Source organism: Saccoglossus kowalevskii, chromosome 9 (genome assembly GCF_978046115.1).
Source record: "Saccoglossus kowalevskii chromosome 9, keSacKowa6.1, whole genome shotgun sequence".
Classification (NCBI taxonomy): Eukaryota; Metazoa; Hemichordata; class Enteropneusta; family Harrimaniidae; genus Saccoglossus; species Saccoglossus kowalevskii.
In genome coordinates, this window is record NC_140649.1 from 22,126,411 (window position 1) to 22,145,584 (window position 19,174).

Here is a 19,174-nt window from a genome sequence, read left to right on the forward strand (position 1 = left end):
ATATACAAGACAACTTTACAAGGAAGCAATTTACTCACACATTTCAGTATTTTGGCTTCAGAATACACTTGATGCAAACTAATGTCATGTATACAAAAATACATACTATTTGAGATTCAGATACTGAAATAATCTTGCTTTGATAGAAGTTTTGTTTCTTTGCAAAAAAGAATGACTTACTGGTGATCTTATTTCAAAGAATTTTTTTTTTCAAGCAAATTTCATTACTAGTAATACTAAAATTGAGATGAACATAAGTTTGGTATTTTGTTTTAAAAAAAAATTATACAAAACTACATCATTGAGTCATGTGATCAAAATACTGTATGTCGCTTAATATTCATGAGACAAACGTTCACGAGTTAGTAGAAATCATCATGAAATTTTGTCGCATTGAAAATTTCATTCACAAATGACATCAAATCATGAAACATTCCTAAAATTAAACCGTTTACAGTGATAACATCACATCCGTTAAATGCAAAATTGAAATTTAGAAATTGTCAGTGGCGACAGAATACTTTTGAATTTAGCATAAACTGGTTGATAAGTGAAATTTCACACATGCATATGCAGATGAATCATTCAAATGGTTTTTGTCAAAATCCAAAATTTGTTACAAGTAAAACAAACTGAAAAATTATTTATTTCTAGCACACAGACAAACAGACAGAAAACAAAGTGCCAGATAAAACAAAACATGATAGGTCAGCATGTCCAAGAAATCATTGATAACACGTCGAGATTTTTGTTTCACCAAAATGGCCGTCAGTTGGCCAAATGTTTGACATCAACAAAAAATAACTTTGCATATTTCTCTCAGTACGTCTAATCTTTCTGCAAATCTTGAATAACATCTGTCCAGATAAATCTGACGAAACAATCTTGACAGAAAGTTGCAAAATATCATAATATTAACAAATAAAAGCAATATTATTTGGTTTTACAGCTAAGTGCCAATTTGTACTTCTGTAAATGCATCAAGTTCACACACAAATTTTTGACATAAAGATCTTTGTTAATAAAATATTAATAAAACTGTATGTTACTTATTGGATTATGTAAATTTTCTAATGAGCTGCATCAAACAAGTTCAATATACAAATTAGATAATCGATTTAGATTTTCACAAAAAAAGGAATCAGGTCTTCATAATTTCATTCAACCAATTCACTGTCACAATATATACAGAAAATGCTTATTCTATTTTGCAAAGTAGATCATTAATATGCATGATTTTTGACACTAGAATAACATCATAGAAGCAAATTATTAAAATTAAATAAATAAATAAATTACAAATCAAATCGATAATGAAATTGAGTACTTTCAGATGGGCAAATACACAAGCACAAAGCATCCCTAGGTTCAGCCAGATGAGCAAATTCACAAGTACAAGGCATCCCTAGGTTCAGCAAGATGGGCAAATTCACAAGTACAAAGCATCCTTAGGTACAGAAAAACAAACAAATACGCAAGCACAAAGCATCCCTAAGTTCAGCCAGATGAGCAAATTCACAAGTACAAGGCATCCCTAGGTTCAGCAAGATGGGCAAATTCACAAGTACAAAGCATCCTTAGGTACAGAAAAACAAACAAATACGCAAGCACAAAGCATCCCTAAGTTCAGCCAGATGAGCAAATTCACAAGTACAAGGCATCCCTAGGTTCAGCAAGATGGGCAAATTCACAAGTACAAAGCATCCTTAGGTACAGAAAAACAAACAAATACGCAAGCACAAAGCATCCCTAAGTTCAGCCAGATGAGCAAATTCACAAGTACAAGGCATCCCTAGGTTCAGCAAGATGGGCAAATTCACAAGTACAAAGCATCCTTAGGTACAGAAAAACAAACAAATACGCAATCACAAAGCATCCCTAAGTTCAGCCAGATGAGCAAATTCACAAGTACAAGGCATCCCTAGGTTCAGCAAGATGGGCAAATTCACAAGTACAAAGCATCCTTAGGTACAGAAAAACAAACAAATACGCAAGCACAAAGCATCCCTAAGTTCAGCCAGATGAGCAAATTCACAAGTACAAGGCATCCCTAGGTTCAGCAAGATGGGCAAATTCACAAGTACAAAGCATCCTTAGGTACAGAAAAACAAACAAATACGCAAGCACAAAGCATCCCTAAGTTCAGCCAGATGAGCAAATTCACAAGTACAAGGCATCCCTAGGTTCAGCAAGATGGGCAAATTCACAAGTACAAAGCATCCTTAGGTACAGAAAAACAAACAAATACGCAAGCACAAAGCATCCCTAAGTTCAGCCAGATGAGCAAATTCACAAGTACAAGGCATCCCTAGGTTCAGCAAGATGGGCAAATACACAAGCACAAAGCATCCCTAAGTTCAGCCAGACTGGCAAATGCACAAGCACAAGACATCCTAGGTGCAGCCAAATGGGAAAATACTTAAGTATTTCTAGCATAAATACAAAATCACAAAGCTTTCTTAGACAATTTCACAAAATATATTTCTATATATTAAAGAAAATCATGAATCAAGTAGAGTAACTGTACGTAATGCAATCTTTGGGTCAATTTCCATCGTAGCCGTGGCACCATCATTGAATACGAATGACGCTCCACTGTCCATCACTAAACACGCATCCCACATTCGAGACTTCACAACAATTCTGAGAAAGAAAAGAAAATGGCAATTATATATATTATATAAAATTCTCCAGAACAGAACAAACTAAGCAGTTTTCAAAAGAGAAAAAAATGCAGATTTTAAGAACCATTATTTAATGCTTTTTATCAAATCCTCTATATGACTTGACACTACATATACCTTTGACTACAGGAACATGAATTGTATAAGGTGTATATTTTATAGAAAATCATCTAGGTGACTTGACACTATATATACCATTGACTACAGGATCACAGATTGTATATGGTACATATTTTTAGAAAATCCTCTAGATGACTTGCCACTATATATACCATTGACTACAGGATCACGTATTGTATATAGTACTTACTTTTAGCAAATCCTCTAGGTGACTTGAAACTATATATACCATTGACTACAGGATCATGTATTGTATATAGTACTTACTTTTAGCAAATCCTCTAGGTGACTTGAAACTATATATACCATTGTCTACGGGATCAGGTATTGAATATAGCACTTACTTTTCAGCAAATCCTCTAGGTGACTTGACACTATATATACCATTGACTACAGGATCACGGATTGTATATAGCACTTACTTATTAGCAAATCCTTTAAGTGACTTGACACTATGTATACCATTGACTACAGGATCATGTATTGTATATAGTACTTACTTTTAGCAAATCCTCTAGGTGACTGGACACTATATATACCATTGACTACAGGATCACGGATTGTATATAGCACTTACTTATTAGCAAATCCTTTAAGTGACTTGACACTATGTATACCATTGACTACAGGATCTTGTATTGTATATAACACTTACTTTTTAGCAAATCCTCTAGGTGACTTGACACTATATATACCATTGACTACAGGATCACATATTGTATATAGCACTTACATTTTAGCAAATCCTCTAGATGACTTGACACTATATATATCATTGTCTACAGGATCACGTATTGTATATAGTACTTACTTTTAGCAAATCCTTGAGGTGACTTGAAACTATATATACCATTGTCTACGGGATCAGGTATTGAATATAGCACTTACTTTTGAGCAAATCCTCTAGGTGACTTGACACTATATATACCATTGACTACAGGATCACGGATTGTATATAGCACTTACTTTTTAGCAAATCCTCTAGGTGACTTGACACTATATATACCATTGACTACAGGATCACAGATTGTATATAGCACTTACTTTTTAGCAAATCCTCTAGATGACTGGACACTATATATACCATTGACTACAGGATCAGGGGATTGTATATAGCACTTACTTATTAGCAAATCCTTTAAGTGACTTGACACTATGTATACCATTGACTACAGGATCTTGTATTGTATATAACACTTACTTTTTAGCAAATCCTCTAGGTGACTTGACACTATATATACCATTGACTACAGGATCACATATTGTATATAGCACTTACATTTTAGCAAATCCTCTAGGTGACTTGACACTATATATATCATTGTCTACAGGATCACGTATTGTATATAGTACTTACTTTTAGCAAATCCTTGAGGTGACTTGAAACTATATATACCATTGTCTACGGGATCAGGTATTGAATATAGCACTTACTTTTCAGCAAATCCTCTAGGTGACTTGACACTATATATACCATTGACTACAGGATCACGGATTGTATATAGCACTTACTTTTTAGCAAATCCTCTAGGTGACTTGACACTATATATACCATTGACTACAGGATCACGGATTGTATATAGCACTTACATTTTAGCAAATCCTCTAGGTGACTTGACACTATATGTACCATTGACTACAGGATCACATATTGTATATAGCACTTACATTTTAGCAAATCCTTTAAGTGACTTGACACTATGTATACCATTGACTACAGGATTTTGTATTGTATATAGTACTTACTTTTAGCAAATCCTCTAGGTGACTTGAAACTATATATACCATTGACTACAGGATCATGTATTGTATATAGTACTTACTTTTAGCAAATCCTCTAGGTGACTTGACACTATATATACCATTGACTACAGGATCATGTATTGTATATAGTACTTACTTTTAGCAAATCCTCTAGGTGACTTGACACTATATATACCATTGACTACAGGATCAGGGATTGTATATAGCACTTACTTATTAGCAAATCCTTTAAGTGACTTGACACTATGTATACCATTGACTACAGGATCTTGTATTGTATATAACACTTACTTTTTAGCAAATCCTCTAGGTGACTTGACACTATATATACCATTGACTACAGGATCACATATTGTATATAGCACTTACATTTTAGCAAATCCTCTAGGTGACTTGACACTATATATATCATTGTCTACAGGATCACATATTGTATATAGTACTTACTTTTAGCAAATCCTTGAGGTGACTTGAAACTATATATACCATTGTCTACGGGATCAGGTATTGAATATAGCACTTACTTTTCAACAAATCCTCTAGGTGACTTGACACTATATATACCATTGACTACAGGATCACGGATTGTATATAGCACTTACTTTTTAGCAAATCCTCTAGGTGACTTGACACTATATATACCATTGACTACAGGATCACGGATTGTATATAGCACTTACTTTTTAGCAAATCCTCTAGATGACTGGACACTATATATACCATTGACTACAGGATCACATATTGTATATAGCACTTACTTCTTTTTAGCAAATCCTCTAGATGACTTGACAACATATATACCATTGACTACAGGATCATGTATTGTATATAGCACTTACTTTTTAGCAAATCCTCTAGGTGACTTGACACTATATGTACCATTGACTACAGGATCACATATTGTATATAGCACTTACATTTTAGCAAATCCTCTAGGTGACTTGACACTATATATATCATTGTCTACAGGATCACTTATTGTATATAGCACTTACTTTTTAGCAAATCCTCTAGGTGACTTGACACTACCGTACTTATCCGGGTAAGAGCCCATGCCTGGGCAAACACCCACCCCCCACTTTTGACACAATAAAGAAGTTGAGGTCATATCCGGGCACACGGCCAGGGGTCTTTTTCTACACAAAAAATAATAAAAAATCTATTTCCTATTCGTTGACTGTGGTTGTATTAACAGTTGACTTTCTTGAAGTGTGTCGTGATGCTTATAAAAACTCTTTAAATATAATTGGTTAATTGCGTAAAACAAGGGGTGAACGCGAAATAGCTGTGACAGCTTTCTGCCTTCAGGGCAGCGCGTTCACCGCTGATTTTTTTTCAGAATCATAACAGTTAGCAAGTCTATAAAAATATATTAAAGCAGAAACGGTAGTTCTCTTTTTGAAATATGTCGTGGCCCTAAAAAGAGCCGGCAGTTTGGTTTGTGCTTCCTTAGAAACGATTCAAGCACATCGTACAAGGAGAGCCGCTAAGCAAGTGTCGCACTTGTTCGGCTTTAGCATTGTCGACAATAAAACCAATGGTGAAATGGTGGTTGAAATCACGTTATTTTGGCTTTATAAAATATTTGGTAGCGGCTTGCGAATCCATAACTGGGGCCAGCAATTTTGCAATGTCACACCGAAGACTGCCAACTTTTTTACCATCTTTCATCACCGCTATTACATTTCTGTCATGAAAACTATTCCTCTGTCGTTGGATAAAAAAAAATTCCTATTTCAAGTCCACTGCGATATCCATATAGTGAGGCATTCCAACCACCGGAACATTCACCGTGACCGATAAGCGTTGAGTCTGATAAAAAAGCAATGTCACGATTTGACCTTTATGATGAAATACTAGTAGTGATGTCATTCTTATCCAATTAATAAAGCAGATGCATAAAGGTCAAAGATGATTGCCAGACTGTAAACAAAAGCATCGTGTGCCATCACAGTAGAGCGACCCAATTTTTCTTGTCTCTTTATTGTGAAAAGTGCCAAGCTGACAGACTGCGAAATCCGTAGATTAAAAGTGCTAAGTCCAAATTGTGTGGGACGATATCGATGAACTTCAGGAAGAAGTTGTAGGGATTTTGTTCGACGGCTACAGTGACGACGACTTGGACTTTGAGGGTTTTGAGTTTGACGAAGATGGCAATGAACGTACAAATAAAGATCTGAGAAGTTTTTTCAAACAGCTATGAATTTTTATAATTTTTACAGTGTAAATTTGTAAATTATTATTGATCTTGTATGACAGTTGATTCGTAATTTGTCGAAACCGGAAATCATTTTACGCAGTTTAACCCCTGAAATTTTAATTCATTTTGAGTTCACGCGTATTGGGCGTGTTTGTTGGCGTGAAAATCCTAATTCAAATGATTCCTCACTGTCGATTTTTATTATTTCTGGTTTATTTGTCACATTATAAGCAATACATTAATTTTTTTTTACTTCTAATGTTGCATATTGTTCATTTATTTCTGTTGCATGTTTTTATTTGCCGTTCTATTCCCTGCTGCAGTTCGATCTGTGTGTTGTCAATTTTCGCGAATTTTTGCTTTTTTTGCCGGGGATCTCCTGGCAAACGCCCACCCCTATTTTTTGGCAATTTTCCATGTTCAGAACCTTGGGCTTATACCCGGATAAATACGATATATATACCATTGACTACAGGATTACGTATTGTATATAGTACTTACTTTTTAGCAAATCCTCTAGGTGACTTGACACTATATATACCATTGACTACAGGATCACATATTGTATATAGCACTTACTTTTTAGCAAATCCTCTAGATGACTTGACACTATATATACCATTGACTACAGGATCACGGATTGTATATAGCACTTACTTTTTAGCAAATCCTCTAGGTGACTTGACACTATATATATCATTGACTACAGGATCACGTATTGTATATAGTACTTACTTTTTAGCAAATCCTCTAGGTGACTTGACACTATATATACCATTGACTACAGGATCACGGATTGTATATACCATATGCACATCATCTGGTGCGTAGACCAAAGAACGATTAAATTTCTTAGTTACTGTTTTCACTAATCTCTCGTCTAACGGCAACTGTCTTCCTATTTCAGTGCTGGCTGCAGGTCAAAGGTTAACATTATGCTATGAATGATCATGAATGATTCAACATAAACTATGATCGTGATATTTGCACAAGCGTGGACAGCCATCTGGTCTAAACAAGATAAAGCTGATTGCAAAGACCATCAGAAATAGAAGTCATTCTAGCCTACATGAATAACATAGCATAACAACATAGAAATCTACTACTGTAACACTTTTTAATCGATGGATTCTGGGAGCATATTACTAACATCTGGGTTCTCAATAACAGCATGTTTACATTCTGTTCAATGGGAAGGCCAACTCCACTGGCCGAGATTCATTCACTAACGAATGCGACTTTGGGGGAACCTTGGTTAAGGTCCGCAGGTGCTTGTGTTCAACCGAGCCTGGTTGATGCCAGGATAGCCCATTAAAATTTGCCATCTGTGTGGAGATGGCCACACAGCCCTGTCATGTAGTCCCAAACATGAATATGACTTCTGTGGCAAAATGCACTATGTGTCAGAACTAGTACTTGCAATTTGCACATACAAAATAAAAAAGTCAGGAGAGACAACAGTGACACTCACCCACACCAAAGTCAAAGTTGGTTGTCATTTTATAGCAACTGATAAGATTTTCAAATTTGAAGATAATCAGATGAAAATTATTAATTGTAATCTTAATCAGAAGGCAATTTTATGTGAAATTTTACAAATATTTTCAAAAACTATACATCGAATATATAAACCAAAATCAGAATCGACCCCACACTAGTTAAAATAAATATCCAAGTTTGAAAGAGAATGGATAAAAAATCAACAATTTTAATTGCAGCATCAATGAAGAAGAAAACAAAGTGAACAGGGAGAGACATTTCCTTCTAATATAACTTTTCCTTCATCATCTATGATATTATGGGCAAGGTAATCAATGATAAACAGAAAACACCAATCACATCAGATTTAATCAACAATTGCTATACATTTTATTTGTTTTGTGTATTAGCCATCCCACCCTTTGAATTCAGGAACATGGATAAATCGGAGAATGCAGTTATCCATTTGCACTTACTTACAAGTACAATCAGCCAGTATATAAAATGTTGTATTGTCACAAAATTTAGTTTTGACCAAAAATCAAATCTGACAGTTATTGTTTTGGCGAGTTTTACTGATTTAACGCTGACATATTGCACCATGGATGGATTTAGATGGATGGACATCCGTAGATGCTGATTATTCAATTGCAATCAACTCTAACAAACTGAACGATGATGCTATTGACAAAGCGAATATTTTAAGAATAACGTAGTTGTTGTATTTATTACAGTACACACATTATCTAACATTTCAAAGGCTTCAAACAAAATTCTGCTGACAATACAACTTTAAAACCTAACTACCATGTTTTCATCACAAATTCACAAAATCTGAAGATTGGGACAAAAAAGCCAAACTTTTTGAGTAAAAACTGAACATGGACTCAAATTTTGTCTTTTGGCTCCAAAATTAGGGTTCATTTCTAGAAATACAAGAGAATATATAAAAAAAAAAAAGCGGAGACAAATTTGGGCAAAAAAATCTGGTGGTGAAAAGGTTAAAAAGATGAAATATCATATATGCACTCTATACAAGCTTGGATGACTTCGATAAAAGATAGTTGTCATATTACGTACCTATTCTAATGATATCTGTCACACTTTGATCAGATAATTTATTAATATTGAAAGACCTACAAAATAGAACAAGACATCATGGCATTGTTATGTAGCCAGTATATAATCTATGGGGTTAATGAGGTCCCAGTAATCTCAATGGTGAGAAATGATGTACTGAGTATAGAAAATAGGATACAAGAGCTGAGTAAGTTACATAGGCTGTGTTATGTTTACACAGGGCTTTGGCATGTTTACAAAGGCCTGTGAAATGTTTACAGAGGGTGTGGTATGTCCACACGGGCTGTTGTATTTTTACATTGACTGTTTTATGTTTACATGGACTGTTTTATGTTTACATGGACTGTGTTATGTTTATACGGACTGTGGTATGTTTATACGGACTGTGGTATGTTTACATGGACTGTGTTATGCTTACATGGACTGTTTTATGTTTATGTGGATTGCATTATGTTTACACGGACTGTTTTATGTTTACATGGACTGTGTTATGTTTATACAGACTGTGGTATGCTTATATGGACTGTGGTATGTTTATACGGACTGGTATGTTTATACGGACTGTGTTATGTTTACACTAACCGTGTTATGCTTACACGGACTGTTTTATGTTTATGTGGACTGTATTATGTTTACACGGACTGTTTTATGTTTACATGGACTGTGGTATGCTTATACGGACTGTGGTATGTTTATACGGACTGTGGTATGTTTATACGGACTGTGGTATGTTTATACGGACTGTGGTATGTTTATACGGACTGTGTTATGTTTACACGAACTGTGTTATGCTTACACGAACTGTTTTATGTTTATGTGGACTGTATTATGTTTACATGGACTGTGGTATGTTTATACGGACTGTGGTATGTTTATACGGACTGTGGTATGTTTATACGGAGTGTGGTATGTTTACACAGACTGTTATGCTTACACAGACTGTTTTATGTTTATGTGGACTGTGTTATGTTTACATGGACTGTGTCATGTTTACATGGACTGTGTTATGTTTACATGGACTGTGACATGTTTACATGGACTGTGTCATGTTTACATGGAGTGTGTCATATTTACATGGACTGTGGTATGTTTACACAGACTGTGTTATGCTTACACAGACTGTTTTATGTTTATGTGGACTGTGTCATGTTTACATGGACTGTGTCATGTTTACATGGACTGTGTCATGTTTACATGGACTGTGTCATGTTTACATGGACTGTGTCATGTTTACATGGACTGTGTCATGTTTACATGGACTGTGTCATGTTTACATGGACTGTGTTATTTTTACATGGACTGTGTCATGTTTACATGGACTGTGTCATTTTTACATGGACTGTGTCATGTTTACATGGACTGTGTCATGTTTACATGGACTGTGTTATGTTTACATGGACTGTGGTATTTTTACATGGACTGTGGTATTTTTACATGGACTGTGGTATTTTTACATGGACTGTGTTATGTTTACATGGACTGTGTTATGTTTACATGGACTGTGTCATGTTTACATGGACTGTGTTATGTTTACATGGACTGTGTCATGTTTACATGGACTGTGTCATGTTTACATGGACTGTGTCATGTTTACATGGACTGTGTTATGTTTACATGGACTGTGGTATTTTTACATGGACTGTGGTATTTTTACATGGACTGTGGTATTTTTACATGGACTGTGTTATGTTTACATGGACTGTGTCATGTTTACATGGACTGTGTTATGTTTACATGGACTGTGTTATTTTTACATGGACTGTGTTATGTTTACATGGACTGTGTTATGTTTACATGGACTGTGTTATTTTTACATGGACTGTGTTATGTTTACATGGACTGTGTTATGTTTACATGGACTGTGTTATGTTTACATGGACTGTGTTATTTTTACATGGACTGTGGTATTTTTACATGGACTGTGTTATGTTTACATGGACTGTGTTATGTTTACATGGACTGTGGTATGTTTACTTGGGTTGTGGCATGTGTGAATAGTTTGTGGTGCACATGGGTTGTGATAAGTTTGCACAAGTCATGTTATTGCACATTTTTTTATGGGCTGTGTTAAGTTTGCATTGGTTGAGGTTTAGTTAACATGGGTTGTGGTAAGTTTACATGGGTTGTGGCAAGTTTACATGGATTGTAGTATGTATGCACAAATATTTGTTTGTTTATACAGGTTATGATCACATACAACTGGATCTACTTACCATGATGTAGATCCGGAACCCGTTGAAACTGTCAATCCTGAACTTTTCTGTTTTTCTATCGGACCATCATTAATGCCTACTTCATAATAAGATACCCTATCATACAGAAAATAAGTATACTGTACGCATTATAGTTTATAAATATTATTGGTTTAATATTACAACAACTGGAAAACACAGTGAAACTGCTTAAAACTTGTCATTGGTAAAAAACTGGCAAGAACTGTTATCACAGAACAGAACTGAACTGTTATCATTATGATATCATCGGTTGTTTTCTGAAAGTCCTATTTTGATTGAGTTAATCATTGTAACGTTTCACTCAGGCTCCTTAGATTTCCTAAATATTTCTTAAACAGCAAAAGACATAGTCTTGACATAACTACTCCTTGTATTGTACAACACACAGGGAAGCATTTCCGAGGCTCACATTGGATTAATATTTAATGTCACTTACCTTGATGCCAGGGATTCTCCTACAAACACTTCATTGAGTGCAAATACCGGTAATACCCGAGGTGATAAATCCTGTATGCTGTCATCTTTAGGATTATGATGTCTGTCATAGTGTTCGGGATATCCTATGATCTCTTCATGCAAATCTACAGGTTCAGTGTTAACATGTCCACCTTCCACAGTTACACGAATCCTCTGACGCCAAGTCCATCTGAAAATCATAATAAATCATAGGATATTACTGACATTTACATGTATATTGTGTTACTGGCCATTCATATCACATTGTGGTGGGCATTTGGGTTTTTGCCAGAAAATGAGTTTGTCTAAAATTAATTTTGAAATATAAGATACTAGATGAAAAAAAAAGCAATGACAGTAAACTTTGATCAAAATCAGCTTGAAAGTTTTTTTAATATTTTGCTTACACAGGCTGAAATGAAATAATTAATATGCAAATAAGTTACTTAATATGCACAGACATGGCGCCACATCTTATCATGTCGCACATTATCTATGTACCAATTTAATCCAAAAATCTGCACATATAAGAGCTAAAAACTGGAAATTTTCAATTAAAGTTGACAGATTTATAGAAATTTAATAAAATTGAAGGCCGGGTGGACATCCATTACTGTGCAATTAAGTCATTAGATTACCATACTCAACCGACTAAGTATTTATTACCCACCGTGAATATCATGAATGAGTAAATTACAATTCAACCTGTTCATGAAAGGTATTTAATGCTTCCTCCATATTCAAAAATTGTGAATTACCACAAAAATCCAGCTGTTTTTCTTATTGAAATCAGGGTCAAGAAATCATAATTAAACATTGATACCGGTAATTCACTTTCTCATTGCATTGTGCCATCATCAATATTCAGAAATTTTAGGAAAATTGCATCAGCATTCTGATTGGATTGTGCATGGCCGAAATTGAGAGTTTAAGTACTATTGAAAACATTCAATGAAGATTACTGTAACAATGAATCTCTTGACTTCAACAGTTTTCCCACAGATCTTAAAAATGTTATATATTGTAAATTCTGATGGTATGTAAATAATATTGTAATAAAATTTGCATATTTGTTGTGATCATGTCTGTTTCATCATTGGTAAAGTGTTGTGGAAGCCAATGATGACACGTTATTCCTAATCTGGTACATGGTGAAAGAAAATTATTTTTTGAGCAGTTTTTCAAGTGGGGTGCTCCACTTAGCAGCAACCCATAAAAAAACATCATTTTTTGGCTGAGCACTCTTGGCGCTAAGTCAGACGAGTACGGTAATACTGTAACATTTCTCTTGAGTGGTGCAATGTTCTGTGTAGAAATTAAAACACTGTTGAGAAGGATTCTCCATACTTCGATGGTAGAGGGTGCTATATTCAAGATGGCTGTTTTAAGATGTGTCATTTTCTATGATGAAAAAAAAAACACTTATTTTAGTGATTCAGAAATGTTTGGTATCCCATCCAGTGAACAACTGAAAGAATATTACACAACAAAAATGAACATAGAACCACTGAATGTATAGAGACAAAATTAATATTCCTTCCAAACTATATTGAAACCCATGTTCATATAGGTGTATATCCTTTGCATGATGTGCCAAAAGATCGTGTACCAAAAATGTCATCAAAAGATCTTTTCGGCATCAAAAAAAAAAACTATTAAAGCTGTAGTACAGCCATCTTAAATACAGCACCCTTTAACATTGAAATATGACAAAATTCATGTCAACAGAAGTGTTGCATGAACCACAGTGCTTTTAATTTTCCTCACTCAAAAAGAGTGTTTTCATTGTTTTAAAGATATTCTTGTCTTGACTCTGTAATACATTACATGAAATGTATGTTAAGTGAACACAGGGTTTATGATTTTAAGGCTTGTTCAAGGAATATACTCACATGTCACACACATCTCTTTCGAAATATAACATTATTCATTATTACAAAGCTTACATGTACATAATGTCATAGTTGACTTTTAGTCAACAAGTGATACACAGTTGAAAGATCAGGATCACAATAAATAAAATTTAGCACAACAGATTTGAAACAAATTTCTAATATTTTAGACTTTCTCAAGGCTTTTTAAAAAGGGCAAAGTTGAGTTCACATACTTTAAAATCGTTTATTTTCACTTACATTTAATTTCACTATTTTGATGTTTTGAGTATATTGACTTTGTTTTAATTTCACGCTTTTGTCAAGGATACAATGAGTTTCATTGTTATTTTACATGTTCATGTAGATTTAATTTAGCAGATTTTACTCATCAGCGAAAATAGCGAAATTAAAACCCAGTGAATAATTAATGCATTTACAGTATCGTGTGCTGAACGTCTCTTAAGGATAAATGAAAAAAAAACGATGTCAGCAGGAAATGTGTTAAGACCTTTATGACTTTCAAGAAAATTCTCACTAAGACAAGGTACTGGTAGTAAACAATTGTTGAATGTTTAACTTACATTACAGCAAAAATGGAAATTTGAGACAAATAAATATGATGACCAGTGTGCATATTATAATGCTTTAACAACACCATTTCCAAGTCCTAGATAAAGACAACCTTTAGATCAAGATCTTCCCATAGTAAAGGATAACACTTACTTGAACTTTCCTGTGAGTAATTTTGACAGCGTATCTTCAAAATTCACAGTGCATTTATTTGGTAAAGCTAAAAAACCTTCAGATCTCTTGGCATCAGTGTTAACACCAATGACAGGTGTATCATCAAATACTTTACTGGCTGCAAGTAGAAATGTACCGTCACCGCCAGCAGCTATCACTGCATCAGACTTTTTTACTTCCTCTATAGTGAAATCATTCCTGGACACTACTTTGTATTCCAGTTTCCTCTTCCTGCAAAGACAGATAGCAAAGTGTATGCAACGTCTGAACATTCACAAATATATCCATGGTTGGCAGCCAAGTGTAGTGAGTGTATGTGATGTCTGGCCATTCACAAATGAATCCATGGTTGGCAGCCAATTGTAGTGAGTGTATGTGATGTCTGGCCATTCACAAATATATCCATGGTTGGCAGCCAAGTGTAGTGAATGTATGTGATGTCTGGCCATTCACAAATATATCCATGGTTGGCAGCCAAGTGTAGTGAATGTATGTGATGTCTGGCCATTCACAAATATATCCATGGTTGGCAGCCAAGTGTAGTGAGTGTATGTGATGTCTGGCCATACACAAATGAATCCATGGTTGGCAGCCAATTGTAGTGAGTGTATGTGATTTCTGGCCATTCACAAATAAATCCATGGTTGGCAGCCAAGTGTAGTGAATGCATGTGATGTCTGGCCATTCACAAATATATCCATGGTTGGCAGCCAAGTGTAGTGAGTGTATGTGATGTCTGGCCATTCACAAATATATCCATGGTTGGTAGCCAATTGTAGTGCGTGCATGTGATGTCTGGCCATTCACAAATATATCGATGGTTGGCAGCCAATTGTAGTGAGTGTATGTGATTTCTGGCCATTCACAAATAAATCCATGGTTGGCAGCCAAGTGTAGTGAATGCATGTGATGTCTGGCCATTCACAAATATATCCATGGTTGGCAGCCAAGTGTAGTGAGTGTATGTAATGTCTGGCCATTCACAAATATATCCATGGTTGGCAGCCAATTGGAGTGCGTGCATGTGATGTCTGACCATTCACAAATAAATCCATGGTTGGCAGCCAAGTGTAGTGCGTGCATGTGATGTCTGGCCATTCACAAATATATCGATGGTTGGCAGCCAAGTGTAGTGAGTGTATGTGACGTCTGAACATTCACAAATAAATCCATGGTTGGCAGCCAAGTGTAGTGAGTGTATGTGATGTCTGGCCATACACAAATATATCCATGGTTGGCAGCCAAGTGTAGTGATTGTATGTGATGTCTGGTCATTCACAAATATATTCATGGTTGACAGCCAAGTGTAGTGAGTGTATGTGATGTCTGGCCATTCACAAATACAACTGTATATCCATGGTTGGCAGCCAAGTGTAGTGATTGTATGTGATGTCTGGCCATTCACAAATATATTCATGGTTGGCAGCCAAGTGTAGTGAGTGTATAATGTTGTCTGACCATTAGGAGTCAAAGGAAGTCACTGTGACTTTCACTGGGGTCCTAGGAAGTCACAATGATTTTCACTGGTGTCAAAGGGGGATCACTGTGAATTTCACTGACATGCTAGGGAGTCACTATGAATTAACTGGGGTGCTAGGGAGTGAATACCATCAAATCATGAAAATTAATAGTAGTGAAAAATAAACAGTTTAAAAAATATTCATGATTTTCAATGAGTATGCATATTACATGTAGGGGTAGAAATAAGTGAACATTAACAATGGACACCAGACGACGATGACGGACAATCACTCATATGATAAGCTCTGCTCGACAAGATCAACAGAGGAGCTAAAAAATGATACATGTAGAACCATCAAGCTCCTGGTCTCATCCTATTTAACCATGTGGTTAGTGGTTTGATGAAACTACAATTTACTTGTTGTTTTCTCTAAGGCAGCAAGACATGAATAAATCTATGTCATAGTGTGGGATATGGATTCAAGTAGAATTCGTCAGATCTTTGCTCATGGTAGTCACAGTAACATAACTCTCAACTTACTCTAATGTATCAGTGATCTTTTCAATGTTCCTTTTATGAACATTATGAATTCTGTAGATTTTTCCATAATCAGAGCCTCTCTTGGAAAGCTACAAAAAAACAAACATTATGCAATAATATAATTCCCAAATGTGTACATCGCAAGTTTTGAAAATTTGTTAATGACTAACAATGTTTTTTTTTATGAACAAATACAGAAGTAAATGTTACAATTCGATGTATTAAATAGTTTTTGGACTACACCATAATTGTTTACATTATTTGCATGTACCTGATAATGCCCAGAAAAAAAAAAGTTCAGAGCTTGTTTTGTTGATCCAAGTCAAACTTTAATCAATGCATGTATTCAAAAGCAGTATTTATTGTAAAATCTGTATTAGAAACCGTGGCTTCTATTAAAATGGTACAATGCAACAGAGGGGATTTGGCTTCTATTAGAGCATCTACACATATGAGAAAGTATGAATTTTTGATTCTCAATTATTCACAAAAATGGATGCGACTTCTATTGAGGATGCGGTTTCAAATACAGATTTTACGGTAATAAATGTTAAATAATTAACATGTGATTTATCCTGTTGTTGTGATACTGAATTATCTTTAATACAAAAAAAAAATTTAATCACATTCAAATTCAGATCATGAGATGAATCCAACGTATTTTTTATATGATTTACACTCCAGGTCGAAGCTTTGTGGAATACACATACATATACATATGTATTCCTCAAAGCTTCGACCTGGAGTAAAACTAATATAGTGACCATAAAAAAACAAACTGATGCAAACCCCAACAATTTCTTTCATAGACTACTATTACTACTATTTTCCATTTCTAGATAATTGTCGTTCCTTCAAACTATTTCCCATGATTTGTGAGATTGTCAGCATGTATCCCACCACAATTGCATTATGGGGAAAAAACAATAAAAGCAAAGACCTACATGTACACTGGCAATTCGAAAAGATATTTAAAAAAAAAAAATGTTCAAAAAATATGGATTTACACAAGCCAAATTGTCATGTTCTGTTTAAATAACTATGAAATAGAGAAGGTTAAGAAACCACATACCAGCAGAATGTGCAACCTATGATCAAAAAAAAAAAATACCATTGTATTTTTTTATAGCGAAACAACATAATTTAAAATCAATATAAAAAATCAACATTTTTACAACTCTAAATAAAGTAAATGGTCATTAATTTTAATATAACAAGTGGCGAATTTATTTAACAGCAAAATGTTTCCTCTTTGGTTTTGGTTATCAGGGATTTTTTTAAACAACGGAACAGGGGCGCAGCGCCCTCATGCCATGACCATGCACCCCCTAACCCTGGGGAGCAGATCCTCTGGCAACCATAAAATTCTGATTGACCAGGAATCACATGTGGCCACAGTCTTCAAATGTGACCTGTCTGATAGTAATTGGCCCTAAGGAAGCCATAGAATGCTCCATTTTAATTTAGAATTATCAAAAACTCCACACCCTGGTAGGGAGAACCCTATCTCCCCCACTTAGTGGCATCGCTGAATTGCAGTGCTCCCTCTAGCAGTTTTTTTTCTAGAAAAAACCCTGGTTATGATAGTACTAGTGTACAGTCTGAGTATTTCCGTAATATATACGTGCTGAGTGCTTAAGTTACACTTGGATCCAGTAATTATAAAGTTTAGACTAGTAATAATATCATTCACTTAAGAGCTGAAAATACAAACAAAGTGATCAGTACAATTTTTTTAATTTAATAAATTTATTTCCTTATTTTCCTTTATAGTTAATAGCGATGAAAAATCAGGAAAAAACTAATAAAAACAGTACTGGTCCATTTATTTGGCGTATCATCCCTCAAGTGACTGTATTATTTTCACTCCATTACTGTTAGGCAATTTTAAAGATTTCAATAAAGATACAGATGTATTTTCGCATTCAATAGTACACTACACTTAACTAGGTTCAGCGGTGATAAATTGATAAATTATAATTCATCTTCAAGACATTTACAAGATACTGGTGCCCCTATTTATGAAATCGAACAATGGGTGTACATATCACCAGACACAGTACATCGTTATTTCAAATATTTCATCCACCATACTTACCAGTCTCTGCAGCTGATCATCATTAAGATCGGGAAATCTCCTTTTCTCGAATTCGTATCGCGTAGTCTTAGATAACACGAGCACACGGTTGGGGTCAAAGTCAGGTGACTCGCCATTTTGTTGGGAGCAATACGTACAAGTAACTGGTGCTGTCGAAGTTTTTGCAGGCTGCAAGAGTCGCAGCCTTGCTACGATTTTTGCAATATATGCTCGATGCATCCTACATGTTATATTCGTTCCATCGATGGCTCCAGCAAACTGGAGAAAACGTCTACACGTACCGCATTAGATAAACATACAAACTTCACCCTGACCTGCTTCTGACCTACTTATTGCGTCCAGCGACGTTGGTGGCGCTCATCTGCACCCGGGGTAAGATCTAAATAGCCAAAGTTAATAAATATCAAGACTAAAGTCAGTAGGAATATTAAAAAGAGAG

The 19,174-nt window shown here is 35.1% G+C and overlaps 1 protein-coding gene across 1 annotated transcript; it reads right to left on the reverse strand.

Moving 5' to 3' along the window:
• Positions 1–2,455: 2,455 nt before the first annotated feature.
• LOC102806449 (NAD kinase 2, mitochondrial-like) lies at positions 2,456–19,094 on the reverse strand. Its single transcript, XM_085503306.1, has 8 exons — positions 18,736–19,094; positions 16,638–16,726; positions 14,615–14,866; positions 11,998–12,207; positions 11,541–11,636; positions 9,328–9,383; positions 7,504–7,681; positions 2,456–2,643 (listed from the first exon to the last, which is right to left on the reverse strand). The coding sequence occupies exons 1-8, from the start codon at positions 18,952–18,954 to the stop codon at positions 2,502–2,504; spliced, it is 1,242 nt and encodes a 413-aa protein (XP_085359432.1). The 5' UTR covers positions 18,955–19,094; the 3' UTR covers positions 2,456–2,501.
• Positions 19,095–19,174: the final 80 nt, after the last annotated feature.